The sequence below is a fragment of the Narcine bancroftii genome, chromosome 12 (genome assembly GCF_036971445.1).
Source record: "Narcine bancroftii isolate sNarBan1 chromosome 12, sNarBan1.hap1, whole genome shotgun sequence".
NCBI classification, from domain to species: Eukaryota; Metazoa; Chordata; class Chondrichthyes; order Torpediniformes; family Narcinidae; genus Narcine; species Narcine bancroftii.
This window is the reverse complement of record NC_091480.1, coordinates 82,527,461-82,550,350: the sequence shown is the minus strand read 5'-3', so window position 1 is coordinate 82,550,350 and position 22,890 is coordinate 82,527,461. Positions and strand designations below refer to the sequence as shown.

At 43.2% G+C, this 22,890-nt stretch overlaps 1 protein-coding gene across 4 annotated transcripts in view; it reads left to right on the top strand.

The window, feature by feature from the left end:
- The window catches only part of coasy (CoA synthase), a 36,346-nt gene extending 13,544 nt beyond the window's left edge, over positions 1-22,802 (top strand). For 3 of the 4 annotated variants that reach the window (XM_069907232.1, XM_069907234.1, XM_069907231.1), the window contains exons 6-10: positions 2,498-2,562; positions 8,073-8,157; positions 9,952-10,049; positions 12,235-12,381; positions 20,201-22,802. In XM_069907232.1, the coding sequence (XP_069763333.1) occupies positions 2,498-2,562; positions 8,073-8,157; positions 9,952-10,049; positions 12,235-12,381; positions 20,201-20,248 (443 nt within the window). In that variant the 3' untranslated portion in view covers positions 20,249-22,802. The remainder of the gene's footprint in view (positions 1-2,497; positions 2,563-8,072; positions 8,158-9,951; positions 10,050-12,234; positions 12,382-20,200) is intronic. The other variant, XM_069907233.1, reaches the window with a different exon arrangement.
- Positions 22,803-22,890: the final 88 nt, after the last annotated feature.

Genomic DNA, 22,890 nt, shown 5'->3' with positions numbered 1-22,890 from the left:
TTAAGGAGGGGGAGGCATGGGGGGTGGAGCATGGTCGCAAAGGCAGGAGGTAATAGGTGGAGAAGGGAGGGAGGGAGGGCACAACAGCAAATGGGGAGGAGGTATGGGGGGTCGAGAGCTGAGGGAAGAAGACAGGAGGAAGGAAAAGAAGGAGGAAAGGAGAGCCGGTTAGCAGAAACCAGAAAAGTCGATGTTATTACCATCTGGCTGGAGAGTGCCCAGACAGAAAATCAAGTGTTGTTCCTCCAATTTACAGGTGGTCTTGGTGGGTTGGTAGGATAGTACAGACATGTGAGCATGGGTGTGGGATGCAGAACTGAAATGGTTGGCCATGGGGAGGTCTATGTCACTGGTGTTGACAGAGCAAAGGTGCTCAGAGAAGCGATCTCCCAATGTGCACCCATTGTAGAGAAGGCCACAAAGGGAGCACCAGATGCAGTAAATCAGATACACAAGTGTGGCTTTTCTTGAAAGGCTTGTTTGGGGTGAGGGAGGAGGGGTAGGTGCAAGTGTGGCAACTTGCTGCAGACACAAGGTGGGGGGGGGGGTGGTGATTGGGGCAGGAAAGTGTACGAGGGAGTTACAAAGGGAGTGGCTCTACTGAAGAGAGAGGGGAAGGTGTATCTGGGAGTGGGATCGCTGGAAATTCTGGAGGATCATGTATTGGATGCAGAGGCTAGTGAGGTGGTAGGTGAGGACAAGGGGAATCCTGTGTTTGTAGCATCTGGGGCAGAGGGGCCAGAAGAGATGAACGGGAAATGGGTAAGGGCTGAATTTATGGTGGTACATTGGTGGAAGAAGGCAGACATTTCTGAAAATCTGGACTGGAAGACCTCATCTTGTGAACAGATCTGGTGGAGATGGAGAAATTGCGAATAGTGAATAGAATCCTTGCAGGGGACAGGGTGTGAGGAGATGTAGTCAAGGTACTTATGGGAATTAGTGGGTTGGTAATGTGTGTCAGTGGAAAGCTCATCTCCCAAGATGTAGATGGAGAGATCCAGAAAGGGGAGAGTGTTGTTGGAGATGGGGCAGGTGAGTTTGAGATTGAAGTGGAAGTTAGCAATGAAGTGAATGAAGTTGATCACGGGTGCATGAGGCAGCTTCGATGTAGTTCTCAATGTAGCAGAGGAAGAGTTGAGGGGTCTTGCCTGTGTCAGTTTGTAGTATAGATTGCTCCACAAAGGCCACAAACAGGCAGCCATAGCTGGAACCTATGCAGGCACCCATGGCTATTCCTTTGACTTGGAGGAAATGAGATGAGATGTTGTTTAGAGTGAGGTCAAGATCTGCTAGGCAGAGGACGGTGGTGGTAGGGGGTGTCTATTTGGGTCTCTGGTCCAGAATGAAGCAGTGCTTTAAGACCTTCTGTATGGGGAATGGAGGTATAAAGGGATTGGACATTCCTAGTGAAAATGAGGAGATCCAGTTCAGGGAATCTGAAGTCATTGAAGAGATGGAGGGCATGTGAGGTATCTCGGATGTAGATGGGGATTAGACTGGGGAGAAAAGGATAAAGCCAAGGTAAGGCAAAACTAGTTCGGTGGGACAAGAGCAAAAGGAAACATTGGATCTACTTGGATGATTGGGTTTATATAAGTAAAATGTAGAAATGGGCAGTGCAGGGTTGGGAGACAATGAGTTTGGAGGCTGTGGGAGGAAGGTGACCAGTGGTGAAAAGTTTGGAGACTGGCTTGATGAGCTGTGGTTGGGTCCTGTGAAGGGGTAAGTAGGAGGAGGTGTCTGAGAGCTGTTGTTTGGCCTCAGGAAGTTAGAGGTCAGTGCACCAGACCACATCTGCACCACCCTTGTCTGTTTGATGTGACTTTGGGATTGTTGCCGAGAAAGTAGTGGGCAGAGTGTTCGGAGGAGGTAAGATTAGAATAAGAGGGGAATGGGAAAGTTGAGATGGTTGATGTCTCAGCAGCAATTGGAAATAAAAAGATTCAAAGGGGGCAGGTATCCAAGAGGAGGAAAAGGCTTAAAGTGGGAGAAGGGGTCTTGAATGTGGATGGAGAGTCATGGTCATGGAAGTGGGTCCAGAAATGGAGGCGACAGAAGAAGAGTTTGGCATTGTGGCTTGTGTGGAATTCATTAAGGAGTGGGCAGTGGGGGACAAAGGTAAGACTACTGAGTACTCCATCTCAGAGAGAGACTTTCTTTTGTTCCAAATTTTAGCAGCTTCATTGGTTCATCCTCAGGGGATTTTGGGGTCCTGCTAGAATCTCAGGATTTGTTCATATCCCATTTTAAGAATTAGCACTAAAGTGAGTGGGATGGAGTTTGGTGGGAGAAGAAGGAAACTAAAAGTTCAATTACACCTCTGATGTCTGTAGTATTCTGTAGTTGTGTAATCCTTAAACATGGAATACTTGTGCAGTTAAACCAGATTCTACTAAATAAGCAGTGATAGAGAGGTTCATCTTATTTGGTGCCTTTGCTTTGGTGAATAAACAAAACTGAGTTTACAACTATAATCTGAGTTTTTGTATTGTAGAAATTCTACAGGAAAATGGAACAATCAACCGAACTGCTTTGGGAAAAATAGTCTTTGCCGACGAAGTAAGTAAATGGATGTATTTCCCTATATTTTTGGAGCTCTAGTTGGGTGAATTTTGCTGCTTCTCCATGATATGGCCTTTTTTTTTGCCACTTCTGTGTGCAAGCCTTTGTCAGTGAGAGATGTGATTATTCAAATGCTATTTAAGCCAACTTCCTATCTTGGCCTTCATTTTAAAATTGTACTTTAGAAACCATTCTGACTAGTTTGGAAATGAATGTCCTGGAACCCAGAAGGGTACAAAAAAATAGCAAAGCAAGTGAACTCTATTACAGGTGCAGACTTAGCATCCAATGAAAATGTTTAGGCCGCCAACTTACTTCATGAAAGACCGCCACGATCCTGGCCATGCTCTCTCCTTGCTGCTACCTTTAGGCAGAAGTCTTGCTCTCAAGACTTTTTACCTTGACAGTTGTCAAGCTCTTGAACCTAAGCACAATTTTATTTGAAGACCATAAAAGAACTGACTGCATTATTGACACAGTGCATTTTTACAATACCTGCAAATTGTTAATACTGTATTTTTTCTTTTAAATGTATTATCTTTTCTCTTGTGTGCTAATTTTTGTTAAATTATTGTTATTGTGACTTCGCTAGGATTCTACTAAATAGAATAATACCTAGTGTCGCTGAGAATATTCTCCCAGAATCACAGTGCGGCTTTCGCGCAAACAGAGGAACTACTGACATGGTCTTTGCCCTCAGACAGCTCCAAGAAAAGTGCAGAGAACAAAACAAAGGACTCTACATCACCTTTGTTGACCTCACCAAAGCCTTCGACACCGTGAGCAGGAAAGGGCTTTGGCAAATACTAGAGCGCATCGGATGTCCCCCAAAGTTCCTCAACATGATTATCCAACTGCACGAAAACCAACAAGGTCGGGTCAGATACAGCAATGAGCTCTCTGAACCCTTCTCCATTAACAATGGCGTGAAGCAAGGCTGTGTTCTCGCACCAACCCTCTTTTCAATCTTCTTCAGCATGATGCTGAACCAAGCCATGAAAGACCCCAACAACGAAGACGCTGTTTACATCCGGTACCGCACGGATGGCAGTCTCTTCAATCTGAGGCGCCTGCAAGCTCACACCAAGACACAAGAGAAACTTGTCTGTGAACTACTCTTTGCAGACGATGCCGCTTTAGTTGCCCATTCAGAGCCAGCTCTTCAGCGCTTGACGTCCTGCTTTGTGGAAACTGCCAAAATGTTTGGCCTGGAAGTCAGCCTGAAGAAAACTGAGGTCCTCCATCAGCCAGCTCCCCACCATGACTACCAGCCCCCCCACATCTCCATCGGGCACACAAAACTCAAAACGGTCAATCAGTTTACCTATCTCGGCTGCCCCATTTCATCAGATGCAAGGATCGACAATGAGATAGACAACAGACTCGCCAAGGCAAATAGCGCCTTTGGAAGACTACACAAAAGAGTCTGGAAAAACAACCAACTGAAAAACCTCACAAAGATAAGCGTATACAGAGCCGTTGTCATACCCACACTCCTGTTCGGCTCTGAATCATGGGTCCTCTACCGGCACCACCTACGGCTCCTAGAACGCTTCCACCAGCGTTGTCTCCGCTCCATCCTCAACATCCATTGGAGCGCTTTCATCCCTAACGTCGAAGTACTCGAGATGGCAGAGGTCGACAGCATCGAGTCCACGCTGCTGAAGATCCAGCTGCGCTGGATGGGTCACGTCTCCAGAATGGAGGACCATCGCCTTCCCAAGATCGTGTTATATGGCGAGCTCTCCACTGGCCACCGTGACAGAGGTGCACCAAAGAAAAGGTACAAGGACTGCCTAAAGAAATCTCTTGGTGCCTGCCACATTGACCACCGCCAGTGGGCTGATAACGCCTTAAACCGTGCATCTTGGCGCCTCACAGTTCGGCGGGCAGCAACCTCCTTTGAAGAAGACCGCAGAGCCCACCTCACTGACAAAAGGCAAAGGAGGAAAAACCCAACCCCAACCCACCCATTTTCCCCTGCAGCCGCTGCAACCGTGTCTGCCTGTCCCGCATCGGACTTGTCAGCCACAAACGAGCCTGCAGCTGACGTGGACTTTTACCCCCTCCATAAATCTTCGTCCGCGAAGCCAAGCCAAGGATTGTTATTGTGACTTATGTACTTGGGAAGTTGCAGCAATTAAAACTTCCACTATATATGTTTATTGTACTGTGCTGATCACAGTAAACTCTTCATTTGTTAGCTCTGGAATTGTGGCCTAGAATTTTCTGCCTTTTTAATCCTTTCCTTCCCCCTGAAGAACAGACACCCTCCATAGCTGTAGCTGAGGTGAGGAGGATCCTATCCAGGGTGAACTTGCATAAAGCAGCAGGATCGATAACCTACCTGGTTGGATGCTGAGGGACTGTGGAGTCCAGCTGATGGAGCTCCTAACAGAAGTCTTAAATATTTCACTCCAGCAGTCCATTGTCCCTGCAGATTTCAAGGCAGCCATCATCATCCTGGTGCCCAAGGGAGCAATGGTAGCTTGACTAAACGACTACCTTTCTGTAGGACTGACCTCCACGATCATGAAGTGCTTTGAGCAACTAGTAATGGACCACATCAACGCGTACCTACCAGCGACAGTGGGCCCATTCCAGTTTGCCTATCGTTCAAACCAAACGACAGATGAAACAACAGCCCTGACCTCTAGGTGCTGACCCACCTAGAGGACGATGCCTTGTATGCCAGGCATTGACTTCAACTTGGCGTTCAATACAATTATAACTCAAAGGCTGGTGGATAAACTCACTAGGACTTGATACCCCTCTCTGCAACTGGATCTTGGACTTCTTGATTTAAAGATCACACTCTGTTCGGGTTGGTGGCAAAACTTCCAGTTCCATCACACTGAGCATTGGTGCACCTGTGGGCTGCATGGTCAGCCCGCTACTGTTCCTGTTGCTAACTCATGACTGTACTGCCAGGTTTAGTTCCAACAGAATTATCAAGTTTGTTGATGACCTTGGTAGTTGGCCTCATTGGCAACCATGAAATCATGGCTTACAGAGAGGAGGTGGAACGTCTTGTACAGTGATACCACAGCAACAACCTGAGTCTTAATTGTGGACTTCAGAAGGATGAAGGACCTCCCCACTACATATCAATGGCTCTGTCATAGAGTGGGGAGCACAAAGTTCTTGGACTCACAACACCACTTCATGAGTCACGAAGGTGCAGTTTGGCCTACACTTCCTAAGGAGGTTGAGGAGGGCAAGGTTACCAGCCACCATCCTAACGATGTTCTACAGGAGCACAAAAGGTAGTGACCTGACTGGCTGCATCCTCGTGTGGTATGGTAGCTGCAAAGCATTCAATTGGAGATCAAACCAGAGGGTGATTAAAACTGCTGAGAAGATCACTGGGATCTCCCTTCCCTCTAATGACAATTTCTACAGGGATAGTGCTTAAAGAGGGCTCAGAGAATCATTGAGAGCCCTTGCTATCCAGCCCCCACTATCTTTGAGATGCTACCTTTGGGATGAGGTACAACCATAAAAACTAGTACTGCCAGGCTGGGAAATGGTTTCTGCCTGTAGATGGTGGGACTGTGGAATAATCCTAGAAACCTGAAAATTTTATATTTATCTTGGATAGCTATGTATATGTGTCATTTGTGTGTAATGTGTCTGTACTATGGTCCGGAGATGGGCTGTTTCGTCAGGTTATACATGTACAGTCATATCGACAATAAACTAACTTGAGCTCTCTCTTCCTTTAAGGCACTTCACAAAACCTACATCTTCAACCAACCTTTGGCTATGTGGCCTATTATGTCCTTCTGTGACTCATTTCCATTGCCTTGTTTGATCATAATGCTTTGTGGGTTGGATTGAATATTTGCAGTCTTAAGTCTTGTGTATTTTTTAATGGATTTAAATATTTCTCTATTACTTCATCTGGGGTGACAATAGCAAATGCCACAAGACCTCTGTCAGGCGAGTGAGCAAAGTTTAGTATCAGAGGCGAGCTTTTTGCACATTGGTTGGGCCTGGAATGCATTGTGGTGGCGGTGGCAGAGGCTGGTCCAATTGGGGCATTAAAGACTCTATGACAGGCACCTGGATGTGAGAAAGAGCTATGGGTGTGAAATAGGGAAGGATTACATCAGTGATTCTCAACTTTTTTTCTTTCCACTCACGTACCATTTTAAGTAATCCCTATACCATTGGTGCTCTGTGATTAGTAAGAGATTGCTTAAGGTGGTATGTGAGCAGGAAGGGAAGGTTGGGAAGCACTGCTCTAGACCCAATTGTTGCTGAAATATTTTACTTGAGAAAAATTGGCATTGGCCCATTTCCTTTGCAGCTATGAGTCAGCCAGCTCCTCACCATGACTACCAGCCCCCCCACATCTCCATCGGGCACACAAAACTCAAAACGGTCAACCAGTTTACCTATCTCGGCTGCACCATTTCATCAGATGCAAGGATCGACAATGAGATAGACAACAGACTCGCCAAGGCAAATAGCGCCTATGGAAGACTACACAAAAGAGTCTGGAAAAACAACCAACTGAAAAACCTCACAAAGATAAGCGTATACAGAGCCGTTGTCATACCCACACTCCTGTTCGGCTCCGAATCATGGGTCCTCTACCGGCACCACCTACGGCTCCTAGAACGCTTCCACCAGCGTTGTCTCCGCTCCATCCTCAACATCCATTGGAGCGCTCACACCCCTAACGTCGAGGTACTCGAGATGGCAGAGGTCGACAGCATCGAGTCCACGCTGCTGAAGATCCAGCTGCGCTGGATGGGTCACGTCTCCAGAATGGAGGACCATCGCCTTCCCAAGATCGTATTATATGGCGAGCTCTCCACTGGCCACCGTGACAGAGGTGCACCAAAGAAAAGGTACAAGGACTGCCTAAAGAAATCTCTTGGTGCCTGCCACATTGACCACCGCCAGTGGGCTGATAACGCCTCAAACCGTGCATCTTGGCGCCTCACAGTTTGGCGGGCAGCAGCCTCCTTTGAAGAAGACCGCAGAGCCTACCTCACTGACAAAAGGCAAAGGAGGAAAAACCCAACACCCAACCCCAACCAACCAATTTTCCCTTGCAACCGCTGCAATCGTGTCTGCCTGTCCCGCATCGGACTGGTCAGCCACAAACGAGCCTGCAGCTGACGTGGACTTTTTACCCCCTCCATAAATCTTCGTCCGCGAAGCCAAGCCAAAGAAAGAAGAAAAAGAAAGAAAAGATGAGTCAATTACGAGTCAATTGGGTACGTTTAAAACAGTGGTTTTCAAACTTTTTTCTTTCCACCCACATACCACCTTAAGCAATCCCTTTACTAATCACAGAGCAACGATAGCATAGGGAATGTAAGTGGAAGGAAAAAGGTTGAGAACAACTGGTAGATTATGAAGTAAGTTTACGTGGTTTGGCACAACATAATAGGCCAAAGGACCTTTTTTAACTATTCATTAGATAGCATAAAGGCTTGGTTCACATTTCCTGAGGAAAGCTTTCTTTTATGGCTACCTATTTTCTCTTCAAGGCCAAACTAAAATGTTTGTCAAGCATTGTGTGGCCAGAGACTGCAATCCTTATGAAACAGATGATTGGTGGGGCTGCTGCAGAGGGTGAGTGCTGAGGATCTAATATTGCAGAAATTAAACCTTCAATCCTCTTCTTAAAAATGGCTATCATGTATTCAGTGATATTATTTGACATTGCTTCCATTCTTTATAATGTTCTTTGTATTAAATTGCATTTTCTAATTGGACCCCCCAATTCTTCCCAAGGATTTTTGATTGTAATTCTGTTCTAAATTATGGAAGTTTGCATTCAATGGTCCTGCAGATGTACCTTTGTTACATAGACTGGAGTGGTTCTAATGGGTGGCTCACCAGCTTGTCAATTGCATTTTGGTGATAAATTGCTGCCCCATTCTCAAAGGGTAACAGAAACTACACCATCAATATGTTTGTGAAGAGATGCAGCGTGGAAACAGATTCTCTCAGCTACCGTCCATAGTGAGCATTTCCCATACATTTACATTATTTCTATATTAAAACATTTCATTATGCTCTCCACATCACGTTGTAGATTCTACCACTCGCCTACACATTGGGGGGGGTATTTACAGCAGCCATTTAACCTAGCAATTTAGCACGTCTTTGGAATGTGGAAGAAAACTGAAGTGTGAGGTCCTAGTGAAACATAGGTGAAACAGGAAGCTCCTCAAACACAGCACTGAGGTCAGATTGAACTCTGGTCTTGGACACCTTGGGGCAGTGGCTCCACTAGCTGTCCTAACTTATTTCAATTATGTTTGATATTCATGATTTGGATTTCCCTCTGTACATGGTGCTCGATTATATCATTTTTTTTTTGTTGCATTCGACTATTTATATAGCACAGATATATATGCATTGCAGAATTAGACCTTGGATGGAACCTGGTAATACAAAGTAGGTCAGGAAATGGAATTCCAGCTTCAAGCCTGAAGGCTGCCTTGGTTGCTGTTTTTAAGGAGTTCATTCTTGCCACCAAATTGCTGCAGATGTTGTAGGAAGGCTCTGTGCCTTATTATGGTACCATACCTGGCTTCTCTGGCTGTTCCTGGTATCCAGTAAACGTATGGAGAAGAGGAAACAAATGAATTTAACATGATTATATTACAAAATGTCACTGACACTGAACTTGCTCAAAAATGACTCATTAAAAAAGTTAGTTTGAGAATCCTGCATTTATCTTTTTTTTAATTTGCAAGATACAGCATGGTAGAAGCCCCCTGCCAAGCTATGAAACCCATACATGCCAATAAGACCCAAATAACCTACCAACCCATTTTATTTTGGAGGGTGGGAGGAAACTGGAGCATCCAGAAAAACCCACACAGGTCACGGGGAGACCGTACAAGCTACTTGCAAACAGCGCTGGATACAAATCCAGGTGGCTAGCAACTGTTAGGGTGTTGCTCTAACCATTATGTAAATGGTGGGTGCTGCCCACCTATTTCTTCCAAATTGTCAGTTGGTTTGCAGTAAGCATTTGATTTGCTTGAAGTCAATTTGGCAAGTTGGTTCAACAGCAAACCACTGAGAACAGGAACGTGAACTAAGCAAAGCCTTGACTCAAAGCCATCAATCAGGAAGCGGAAGTTGGAGCAGTTCTTTCCTGCTGTATTTTCAAATAAATCCCTGTGAAAGTCAGAGGAACAGATTATAAAAATGTAAAATAAGAGAGTGAGATTTCTGTTTGTCCAGAGTCTACAAAGAAATTTTGTCTCTTTGCTTGTTTCTTTTGAGAGGAATAAGAAAATGTATTTATATTTGTACAATCGATTTTCAGATCATTCGTACAGTAGTGTAATACACCAATGAGATTATTTAACAAACGAAGTGAACGTCTTATTCAATATTTCTTGTCAGGTAAATCTGTATGTGTCCTAGATGCTGCACTGTTGCTGGAAGCTGGCTGGATCGATATGGTTCATGAGGTTTGGGTAGTTATTGTTCCAGAGGATGAGGTAGGTTATTAATCTATTTAATATGGCCTTATTTTCCTGTGTTTTGCTTTTGATTGTTTTTTTTCCCTCCATTCTGTCAGCTCATTATCACTCTGGTTAATGAAATAAAATCTCACCTTGTTGAACAGACATCTTGCAGATGATTTGTCCTGCTTCCAGTTTTGGGATGAAGGTCAAGCTTTGCACTGGATCCACAATTACAGAATAATTTACTTAATATCTCGGTTATATTTTTGAATTGTTTGTGGTACATTTATGTGCAACTTGGTCATTCGTGGCCTCAAATACTTCTAATCCAGGTATGCTGCATAGATCAAGCACAGCTCAAAAATGTATTCTTGAGATCAGAGCATCGTTAGCAAGGACACCATTTGTTGTCATCTTTAACTGCCTTCTGGAAGGTGATGCTCAACTACTCCCTTGACCTTTTCCAGTCCTTTTGCTGAAGATACACCCACTTTGAACTTCAGATGTTATTGGTAAAGAGTTCCAAGATTTTGGTCTTTGTGACTATGAAGGAACATTTTGTCTGACGGCTGGAAAGTGGGTGGTCTGTCACATTGTTACTAGTAACTAATTCTCCAGGACTCTGGCAGGAAAACTCCTACAGCCACCTGGGCTTTGCTGAGAGTGCAGGGGTCCTCTTTAGTTTGAAACCAGGAAGGAGCTTGCTGGCTCACTCTGGAATGTCTGAGTGTAGAGTGGAGCTTAAGTATAGAGGAGCATTATTGGGTACAAAATGAAAGGCAGTGGTCAGAAATCAATTGAGATGAAAGTGTCCTCCTCTTGATATAAGTTGACCTGTCCACTGTGCGAGGTTTGGAGCTTCATAGAACTCGACATAATAGAAACAGACTGTTGAGCCCATTTAGACTCGTAGCCCTCCATATCCCTCTCATTCATGTTGCAATCCAAATTTTTCCACATTCTCACCACTCTCTGCATGGTTCCTCAAAACATCTCACTTTTCACCCATGTCTTCTAGTTCTTGACTCGTCTAACGTCAGCTTAAAAGCCCAGCTTGCACTCATCTACCCCTGATAATTTTACATACCTCTATCAAATCTCCCCTCATTCTCTGGCACACCAGGGAATAAAGTCCTAACCCAATGGTTCTCAACCTTTTTCTTTCCACTCACATACCACTTTAAGTATTCCCTGTTCAATAGGTGCTCTGTGATTAGTAAAGGATTACTTAAGGTGGGTTGAAAACCACTCTTTTAATTGTACCTAATTGACTCGTTATGTGCACAGTTTCCTAACTTTAAAGGATATAGGGGAAGGACAATTTTCTTAAACAAATATTTCAGTAACTAGAAGGGACAAAGAGCATGTTTTTGTGCTGTAATGTTCTAAGTCTCCCCTAAACTTTCCTCCACTCATTTTGTGTAGATGTTATCTGGTACTTGATATTGTCACCTTGGGGTTGGGGGGGGTGTGGGGGAGAAAGGCACTAACTCTCCACCCTACCTATGCCTCTCAATCTTTTATACCTCCAAGTCTCTCTTATCCTTCATCATTCCAAAGAGAAAAGCCCTAGTGTGATCAACCTTACTTCATGCGGCATGTTCTCCATTTCAGATAGCATCCTGGTAAATCTCTTCTGAATCCTCTAAAGCTTCTACATCCTTCCTGTAATGAGTCAGCCTGAACTGCATGGAATACTCCCAAGTGTGGTCAAACCAAGATTTCATAGAACTGCAACCTTGCCTCACTACTTTTAAAGTCAATCCTTATACTAAGGCTGGCACATCATGCACCTTCTTTATTAACTTGTGTGGCATCCTTAAGGGATACTTGTACTCCAATATCCCTTTGTTCCTTTACACTCTTAAATTGACCACGTACTCCACTCTCAAGGTTTGACCTTCCACAGTGTCGCACTTATCCAATTTGAACTCCCAACTGTCCCTTTTTAACCTATGACAGCCTTCTACACTATCCACAACACCTCCATCCTTTGTATCATCTGCAAACTTGCTGGCCCACCCTTCCACTTCATCCAGAATTACCTTGCTTTCTCATTTTTCTATCCTTTCATGGAGCAGATGCTGCCTGACCTGCTGAGTATTTCCTGCATTTTCTATATTTTGTTGAAATTTTTAGCAACTGAAACTTGATTTTTTTTTTTCTTTTTGTTCTGGTTTCCGAAGCTTGGTTCTGATTTTTATTTCCCTTATGCCAGGCTCTCAGGAGAATTGTAAAAAGAGACAACATTAGTGAGGAAGATGCAAAAAAACGACTTGCAAGCCAATGGACTAATGATCAACGGGTACAAAAAGCCAACGTCGTCATTTGTACACAGTGGGAGCCTTCATTTACAGAAAAACAGGTTATTGGATTACTTGATATATTAACGATGCTGATTTTCAAAATGAGGAATGGAAGCAGGAGTTGTCTGATCAGTCCTTTGTCCTTCAAAATGATGATCACTCTTTCTATGTACCTTAGCCTGTGGTCCTGCAAACACCCTGTATTAATCTCTATCTTGAATAAACTCTTCAGCACCCGAAGGGTGAGTTTAGAAAGAGTGTTGTTCCAATTCTACAGAGTACTGGTGAGGTCACCGTACTCTGCACTGTTGGTGGTTTTCACCTTCTTTTTCCCACCCTCCACCCCCACTTGCTGAAGGAGGAAAACACTGATTGGAGTTGATACAAAAGAAATTCACTGGGCCAATTCTTGGGATGGGCTGTTAGTCTGATTCATGAGGGGGGCTAAAGAAATTTGATGTTGAGACTCTATAAGGGGCCTGCTGAAACCTCACTTTGGAGTATTGTGAGCAGTTTTGGGCTCATCATTTAAGAAAGGATGTGCTGACATAGAACACTACACCACAGTACAGGCCCTTCATCCCTCAATGTTGTGCTGACCATATTTTCCTTTTTTTAAAAAAAAAAGTACTAAACCCTCCCTTCCATCCATTCACCTGTCTATGAGTTTCTTAAATGCTCCCAATGTTTCAGCCTCCACTATCGTCCCTGGCAAACATTCCAGCCATCCACAACTCTGCGTATATTTTAAAAAAAAACTTGTCCCTGACGTCTCCCCTAAACTTCCCTTCCTTCACTTTGTACATCTGTCCTCTGGTGCTCCCTATTCCTGCCTTGGGAAACAGGAGCTGGCTGTCCATCCTATCTATGCATCTCATAATCCTGTAGACCTTTAGTCTCTTTTCATCCTTCGATGTTCCAAAGTGAAAAGTCCTAGCTCTGCTAACCTTGCATCAAGACTTATTTTCCAATCCAGGTAATAACTTGGTAAATCTCCATAGCTTCCATGTCCTCCTTGTAATGGGTGACCAAAACTGAACACAATACTCTGTGTGGTCTCACCAGAGAGTTACAACATGACCTCTCTACACTTGAACTCAATCCCCCATTAATGAAGCCCAGTATCCCATAGACTTTCTTAACTATCCTATCAAACTGTGTGGCGACCTTGAGGATGTATGGATTTGGTCCCTCTGTTCATCAACACTCTTAAGTAACTGACTATTAACTGACTACTCAGCCTTCTGGTTAGTCCTTCCAAAATACATCACCTCAGTTAATGCAATCTGCCACTACTCTGCCCAACTCTGCATCCTGTCTTTATCCTCTTGAAGCCTTCAGCTTCATCCACAACTCCTCCAACCTACGTATCAGCAAACTTACTGACTCATCCTTTCGGCTCTTCATTCATTTATAAAAATCACAAAGAGCAGGGGTCCCAAAACAGATCCTTGCAGTACTCCACTAGTCACAGATCTCCAGGTAGAATACTTTCCTTCCACTACTACTCTCTGCTTTCTACCTGCAAGCCAATTTTTCATCCACACACCCATCAATTTCTTTTGTTGTCTACTCAAAAAAACTCAATTAGGCTTGTGAGGCACAATCTTCCCTTCACAAAGCCATGCTGACTAACCTTGAGTAGACTGGACTTCTCCAAATGCTCATAGATTTTATCCTTAAGAATCCTCTCCAATAGTTTTCACCCCACTGATGTAAGACTCACTTGTCTATAATTCCCAGGATTCTCCCTATTGCCTTCTTTTTTAAAACAAGAGAACTGCATTTGCCATTCTCCAATCCTCCATCACCTCCCCTGTGGCCAAAGAGGACTCAAATATCATAGCTACTGCTCAGCTGTCTCTTCTCTCACTTCCCACAGTAGCCTGGGTTATGTCACATCCAGCCCTGGGGTATCATCGATCTTTTTTTAAAAAAATTTTTTATTTTTCACACCATAAATCACATTAACTATGGTACACACTTTTTCCTTTTCACACATATACAGTGCCATTTTCTCCCCCCCCCTCCCTCCTCCCAACACCCCCCCCTCCCGTCCATTTAAGGTATACAATCTAGGATACATTAAACCAGTCAGACAATGTTGTCACTCAACAAAAATACACCAGAAATTCTACTGAGTCCATTCTTTTCATTTCCTTCTCCTTCCATCAACTTAGGTAATGATTGTCCCCGGTAGGTTTTCGCTATTGTATTTAATGTAAGGCTCCCATATTTGTTCGAATATTTCAATATTATTTCTTAAACTATATGTTATTTTTTCTAATGGAATACATTTATTCATTTCTATATACCATTGTTGTATTTTCAAATTATCTTCCAATTTCCAGGTTGACATAATACATTTTTTTGCTACGGCTAGAGCTATCTTAACAAATCTTTTTTGTGCATCCTCCAAATCAATTCCAAATTCTTTGTTTTTTATGTTACTTAGGAGAAAGATCTCTGGATTCTTTGGTATATTGTTTTCTGTTATTTTTTTTAATATCTGATTTAGATCTTCCCAAAATTTTTTTACTTTCTCACATGTCCAGATTGCATGAATTGTTGTTCCCATTTCTTTTTTACATCGAAAACATCTATCAGATACTGTTGGGTCCCATTTATTTAACTTTTGAGGTGTAATGTATAGCCTGTGTATCCAGTTATATTGTATCAGGGTATCATCGATCTTGATGATTTTAAGATTCAACACTTCCTCTTCCTTAATCTCCACATTGTACAGCACACAAACTGATTCTATTCTGACCTCACTCTGATCAAACTCCTTTCCTCTTGAGAATACTGACCCAAAGTATTAATTTAGGACCTCCCTATCCTCCTCTGTCTCCAGACTCGTCTAACCAACAAGTCCCCAGTCACCATAGCTCGCCACTTCTTCCCCCTTCCCTTCTGAGCTGACAGAAGTGTGCAAAAGTAAAAGTCTTTGAATGATCCCCTGATTGAGTTTATTGTTGAGGAGTCTGATGGTGGAGGGAGGGCAGCTCTTCCTGAACCTGAGTCTTATGGCACCTGTACCTATAACTTCCTGAACCTTCCATTTGCCTTTTAAATTCTTTTAAAAAGTTTAGACATACAGCATGGGAAGTGGACATTGCGGCCCACAAGCTCGTGCCACCCATTTAACTTATACCCCCAGTATGTTTTCAGCAGTGGTAGGAAACCAGAGCCCCTGGGGAAAACCCAAGCAGACATGGGGAGAACGTACAAACTCCTTACAGTCAGTGCGGAATTTGAATCTCTTCCCAGATTGCTGGTGCTATAACACCATTGTGCTAACTGCTACGCCAACTGTGCTGTCCTATTTGATTAAGTTCATGGCATCTCCAGTCATAAAACCAGAGTTAAGCCATTTGGTCCATCGTGTCTGTTCTGCCATTCTTTTATGGCTGATGTATTTTTCCCTCCCAACCCATGTGCCTGCCTTCTAAGGTTCTCTTGCATTGCCGTCCTTCTCATTTCTTCCATTGTAATATGCCAGGGCTGAACTCCAGTTGGTCTTTGAGCAGCTCCCACATGTCAGCTGTAGGCTTGCCTGATAATAGCTACTCCCAATTAATTCCCCAAGCACCTGTCTTTCCTTTTCACAATTTAGTACTTTTCTACATGGCCCAAGCTTATCTTTGTCCATAGCTACCTATGAAGTTAAGGAGTGTTCACTATTCCTGAATGATCCCCCACTAAAACTGATCACATGGCTGGGGCAATTTGCCATTACACGATGTTGTATGCCCCCTCTTTCTAGTTCGCTAGGAAATTTTACCTCATCTAAGCCTCTGGCAATAAGGACGTCCCTGTAAATATTAAGAAATTTTTTTTTTTAATTCACATCAACCTGCTGCTTTTGGAGCTTTTCATAATCTGTTTACGTATCTATTCCTCAATCTCTCGGTGGCTGTCGGAAGGCCTACAACTGAATGATTGCATCTTTCTTATTTCTGATCTCTACATGCACTGCCTCAGTGGTTGAGCCCAGTATTGTGTCCTACCTGAATGCAGCCGTGACACTCTCCCTGATGAGCAGTGCTATGCCTCCACCTCTTTTACCTCCTTCTCTATTGCATATAAAGCCAGAAACATTAAGCTGCCAATCCAGTGCCTCGCAGCCATGTCTTTGTAACGGCCACAGCATCATCATTCCAAGTATTGATCCAGGCCCTCAGTTAATCTGCCTTGTCACCAATACCTTGTGCTTTAAAATAAACACACTTCAGCCCCTCAGTCTCCGTGTGACCTTTCATCTGTCCTTTTCAGGTTTGCTTGCTATATCCACCACTCCTCCAGTTGCTCTCCTACTCCCCAGGTTACCACCCTCCTGTCCCTCTAGTTTAAACCTTCCCCAGTAGCACAACTGAACTTCCCTGCAAAGATATTCTCCCCCCTCCAGTTCTGGTGTGACCTCTCTCTCTTCAAGGGGCCCTATCTTCTCTGGAAGAGAGCAAAATTATCTAAGTATCTTCTTCCTGCACCAGCTCCTTAGCCATGCATTAAACTGCACTATCTTCCTATTTATTGTTTCACTGGCATTTGGCATGGGTAGTAATCCTGAGATTACAACCTTGGAAGACCTACTTTTTAATTTGCTACTTAGCTCCCTGAAATCGATCTGCAGAACCACATTTCCCTTCTTCTTGCGTCTGTCATTGGTACTAGTATGGACCATGACCTCTGACAGCTCTCCTTCCCCTGTCAAAGCATCCTGTACTAGCTCAGAGACACTGACACCAGGGAAGCAAAAACACAGTCCTGGATTAGTCACAAAAATGTCTAGTGTCCCTGACCATGGGGTCTCCTTAAGATACACGAGCAGAAGTAGGCCATTCGGATCATCGAGTCTGCTCTGCCATTTCATCACGAGGTGATCTATTCTCTCACTCAGCCCCACTCCCTGCCTTCTCCCCATAACCTTTGATATCCTGTCTATTCAGATATCTGTTGATCTCTGCCTTAAATACACACGATGACCTGGCTTCCACAGCTGCTAGTGGTTCACCACTCTCTGGCTAAAGAAATTCCTCCACCTCTTTGTTTTAAATGGGCGTCCTTCAATCCTGTTGTGTCCTCTTGTCCTTGACTCTCCTACCATGGGAAACAACATTGCCACATCTACTGTCCAGACTATCAATATTGGTTTTGCATATTTTGGTATGTTTTGCAACTTTTAAATCACAGCCTCTCTACTTTTGCTACTCCTTGTTACCTATCACAGATATACATTCTTGGGCCAACAGATGTACATATGAATGAAAATCAGAAGTAAACCCCCTGACTACTTCTGTACCCAGCTACCCCTGACAATTTTCACCCCCTCTCTTTCAAATCAGAATTTATCATGAACATGTCACAAAATTCATTGTTTTGCATCACAGCAAAGCATTTGTATAAATCGCATTACAAAATTAATTATATATAGTGCAAAAAAAATAAAGTAAGGTAGTGTCTATGGTTCGTTCCGAAATTTGATGGAGGAGGGGAAGCTACTGGCGGTGAGTGCTCGTCTTCAGGTTTCTGTACCTTTTACCCCGATGGTAGTAGAGTGAAGAGGGCATGGCCTGGGTGGTTGGAGACTTTGAGGATAGAGGCTGCTTTCTTGAGATAATGCCTCTAGTAGATTTACACCTCCCATAAAATAATCAAAACTTCTGTTTCCTTTGAGGAAGAGAGTTCCAGTGACACCCAATCCTGTAAGGGGAAAGAAATGGGTGCAGGTCAGTGGGACTAAGCAAAAAAAAATGGTTTGGCACAGACTAGAGGGGCTCAGGTGGCCTGTTTTTGTGCTGTAATTGTTCGAAATTCATCTCATCTGTCTTAATTGAGTGACCCTTTTAATTATTTTAGATTTTTCCACAAAAAAAATAACACTTCTATATTCACATTGTCAAGTTGCCTCAGGAGCTTGTAAAATGTGCATTTATTCTTTGTCCAGGAACAGTTTTTCATTGATTTCTTAAGCAAGTACTTGGAATATTGATGAAAAATAGGCTGAAAACTCTTAGCTGGCTTGTCAGCATCTGAGATCAGGGAAAATTAATGTTTCCATTTGGAGTGTTTTGATCAGAACTCGCTTGTTTGAAGATGTGAATATTTCCAGGAATTTCTGTTTATATAATCACAAGTCGGGCAGCATCTGCAGTCCAGAGAAAGTTTCAGCGTGAGGATTTTTTTTTTGTCCAGCAGATTTGGTTTTTAGCAAACAAACAAGCACAGCTCAGACAGAATCTGGAGAAAAGTGGGCAGTCAATATTTCAGGTCGTGATCCTTGTTCAAGTCTTTAGGAAGGATCCCAACCCAAAATATTTGAAGGTCTCAAAAGGGTCCCAATCTGAAATGTTTCTCTCCATGGACGTTGCCTGGCCTGCTGAGTCCCTCTAACTCCTCTTTGTTTGCTTAAGATTTCAGTTCTTGTGTTTTATTTTTCCATTTTCTGTTTCTATTTCTACGGGTTTTTTTGGTTTTCAATCATTTGTTAACATTTCAACACTGAGAAATTGGGAAGTGGAGGAAAGTAGACAAAGGGAGCTCTGTGCCATTTCTCATCCTTACTCCCTGCAACAATACCATTCCATTCTCCAGTTCCTCTTGTAGAAATGGGCAAGGTAAAATGAACTGATGATAGGATAAGTTTTAAACATGAGCAGTCAAAAGTGCAGGAGATCGCAACTAGCAACTGATACAATGAGTGTTCGGTAAAATCCCCGTTATCCGGCATCCATTGGGGTCATGGATGCTGGAAATGAGAATTTTCTAGATGGCTCTCTTACAAAGCTAACTAATACACCTGCATTAAGAATGTGCCATTCAGAAGACAGTGCAAAATGTACAGTAATTGGAAAAAAATATATTGTAGTCTTTAATTATGTAAAGTTCACTTTAATCAGGTAATTCCAGTAACTTACAAAATGTAAATTCAAACCCCAGTCACTGGTGCTATAACAGTGTTAGGCTAACCGCTATGCTAACCAGGCTGTCGTCACTATTAATCCCCTCCCCCAAGTTCACAGGTAAAGCCTTATTAATAAAAGGCAGGGTAGAGAGTCGCTCCAGCAGCAAGCGGCATCCTGAGCACCCCATTTATTTCAAATGCCGTTTTATTGAAATATTTTTCAAACAGCTGCTGCGTGTGTAGCATGACCGGGCCACTTCACTGGCTTCGGAGAACATTTACAATTTTAAATTTTATTTAAACTTTTAATTAAAATTTAATTTATTCATTTTTTAAAAACTATTTATTTATTTTCTCTTTTTGCCGGTTGAGTTTCCAGTTGATTGGATGCCAGATAATGAGGATTTTACTGAAATTTGAAATTCTTGAATTCATTGTTGAACCATGCAGCGTGAAAGCTACCTAGTCAAAAGATAACTGACACGGCTGAGATCATTATCAACTGCACTGGAGAGGAAACCTAGGGTTCATGGAATTGCACAGCATGCAATTTAACGCTCTGAAGTCGCTGCTGGATGCTTGTGTAAGCAATCCTATCAATTCCATTCCCCTATTCCAGAGGTTCAAAACCTTTCACACCTACGCCATAGGTGCTGTGTGGTTAGTAAGATTTACTTAAGGTGGATGAAAAAAGGTTGAGAACCAGTGTCTTAGATCATGGCCCTACAAATAATTTTCCCTGATTGCCTTTGCAATTCATTTTCTGGTATGAAAGGTAGAAATGACTAAAGAACTGGAAGAATGAAATGATATTGACAGGAAACAGTGGAAAGAATTATATTCTAGGATGCTGCAAAATATGGTTCAGCAGTTTAAACCTTGGAAAGAAGATGCACGTTATGAAAGGAAGAGTCATAAATGATCCCATTTGATGTAAGCATTGACATGATTTGTTTCTTCTTTTATGTTTCCAGGTCCAGAAGGCTTGGCAGCTCCTTCAGAATCGTCTACCTACTTGTTGACATCTTCCAAATCGTGAATCTCTATTGCAGTACATAAAATTTGCTGGAGAAACTCAGCAGGACCTGCACGATCCATGGAAAGCAAGAGGCAGTTGATGTTTCGGGTCCGAGCCCTTCTTCAGGTGTGGCCGAAGGGTGGCTCAAGCACACCTGAAGAAGGGCTTGGGCCAAAACATCGACTGCCTCTTGCTTTCCATGGATGCTGCAGGTCCTGCTGAGTTTCTCTCGTGTACTGTACCCAATGCCAGCATCTGCAGAATTCATTTACCTCCTGCATCTCAGGTGCAATAGTGATTTTTACTAATTGAGGTGTTGCAAATAATTCTCCAAAAATCTCTGCATTTTCAACCATTTTCAGTGTCATTTTTGAAGTCGTTATGTGCTTTCAACATGCCTTTTTCTTCAGTAATGCTTCACATTCAGTGTGCCCTCAGTCATCAGGTGTTATTGTGAGATGTAAAAGAACAGATGGTCTTGTGATATTAATTGAGGAGTCGATGAACAGAATATATCCTAGAAGACCAAATGAGGCCATTCAGGTAGGATTTGGCCCTTTTTACCCCTTTTATGACAAAGGTTAAAATCTCCTGAAAGACTCTAATGGCCTGGACCCACTTCACTTCACCCATCATCACAGCCAGTCAATGGCGGATGCCATCTCGATTCCCTCCACTCTGCGTTGGATCATTTAAACCACAGGAACACTTACGAGAGGTTTCTCATTGACTACAGCTTGGTGTCGTCACCACCATACATACCAGCAAGATTCATGACCATACAGAAGAATCTGTATGCAACTGCAACTGGATCCTCGACTTCATCATCGGCAGACCCCCAAATACCACATCCATGCACATAGGAGTTCCTTAAAGCTGTGTGCTTCTCTGTACACCCATGACTGAGCAGCCAAGTTCAGCTCCAACTCCATGTAGAAATTTGCTGCTGACACCATCATTGTTGGTCAAATAACTGGAAATAATGAGACCGAATGCAGGATGGAGATGGTTGTTCTGGCACCATCCAACCAAGTTCTCAATCTTGCTCTCAAAGCTACCAAGACCAAGGAGCTTATTGTTGATTTTCTCTGCATTGATGGGAAGAAGATGGAGAGAGACAGAACCATCAAGATCCTGGCTGTCCATATCTCAGAGCTTTCCAGGAACCAGCAGTGTAGCAACTGTGAAGAAGGTACACCAGCGCTTCCACTTTCTGAATCAGTATTTATTGTCATGAACAAGTCACGAAATTCATTGTTTTGTGGCAGCGTCACAGTCCAAACGTTCATATAAACCACCTTACAAAAAATAAGTGCACGAAAAGTCAAAGTAAGGGCAGTGTCTTTGGTTCATTGATCGTTCAGGAATCTATTAGCACCGGAGAAGAAGCTGTCCTAGTGCTGTTTAGTGCTTGTCTTTAGGCTCCTGTATCTTTTTCCCCTATGGTAGCAGAGTGAATAGGGCATGGCCTGGGTATCGGGGGTCTTTGAGAATAGAGGCTGCTTTCTAGACACTGCCTCTTCACTCCTTGATGGAGTGAAGTCTAGTGCCTGTGATGTAACAGGCTGAGTTAACAACCCTTGCACCTCTGTACTAGACAATGATGCCATCAGCCAGAATGCTCTCCACGGTACACCTGTAGTATTTTTCAAGAGTCTTCAGTGACATACCGAATCTCCTCAAACTCCTCACAGAGTATAGCCACTGGTGAGCCGCCTTCGTGATTGCATCAACATGCAGGCTCCAGGACAGATCCTTGGTGAGGTTGACACCCAGGAATTTGAAGTTCTTGACCCTCTCCACTACTGAGCCCTCGATGAGGACTGGATTGTGTTCTGACTTTCTCCTGAAGTCCACAATCATCTTGGTTTTGCTAATGTTGAGCACAAGGCTGCTGGTGTGATACCACTCAACGAGCTGATCTATCTCCCTCCTGTTTGCTTCCTCATTGCCATTTGTAATAGGTAAGGAGTCTGAGGAGATTTTGCATGTCCAGATACTTGATCAAACTTCTACAGGTGTACTGTGGAACGAAGTGACTGGATGCATCAAAGCCTGGTTTGGCACTAATTTGACATTGATTAGTAAGTCTAAAAAAACACAAAATTCAGAGGTGTTGTTGATGCACAAGGAGATTCAGATAAAGTACCCTTGAATCACTGACATTTTACAATCTAGTTCCAGAGAATGCCAGCAAAGTAGAAAAGGGGAAAATGCCATACGCAACACTTGCCATTATTGAATAGGTCATAAAATGTCTGGGCAGGAAGGTAATGTATCAACTTTAGAATATTTTGATTCAGCTACAACTAGTTACTGCACATCAGGAAGGAGGGTAAAAACAATGAGAAAAAGCAACAGTGCAACCAGATGGGGGTAGGGGCTTACAAAAAATGAGAAAAATCTGTTGTGCTGTTCAGTTCAAGGCTCTCCAAGACCCAAGAGTGATTTCACACCCCCTTCCCCTTAACGGTCTCTCCATCTATCTTTTCACCATGAGTTAAATAAGTAACATCAGTCTCTCCCTATGTGTTTCAATAAAGGGCCTAGACCAAAAATATTGACTGGCCATTTCTATCCATGGGTTCTGACTGACTTGCTGAGTTCTACCAGCAATATTTTGTCTGCTTGAGATTCCAGCATCTG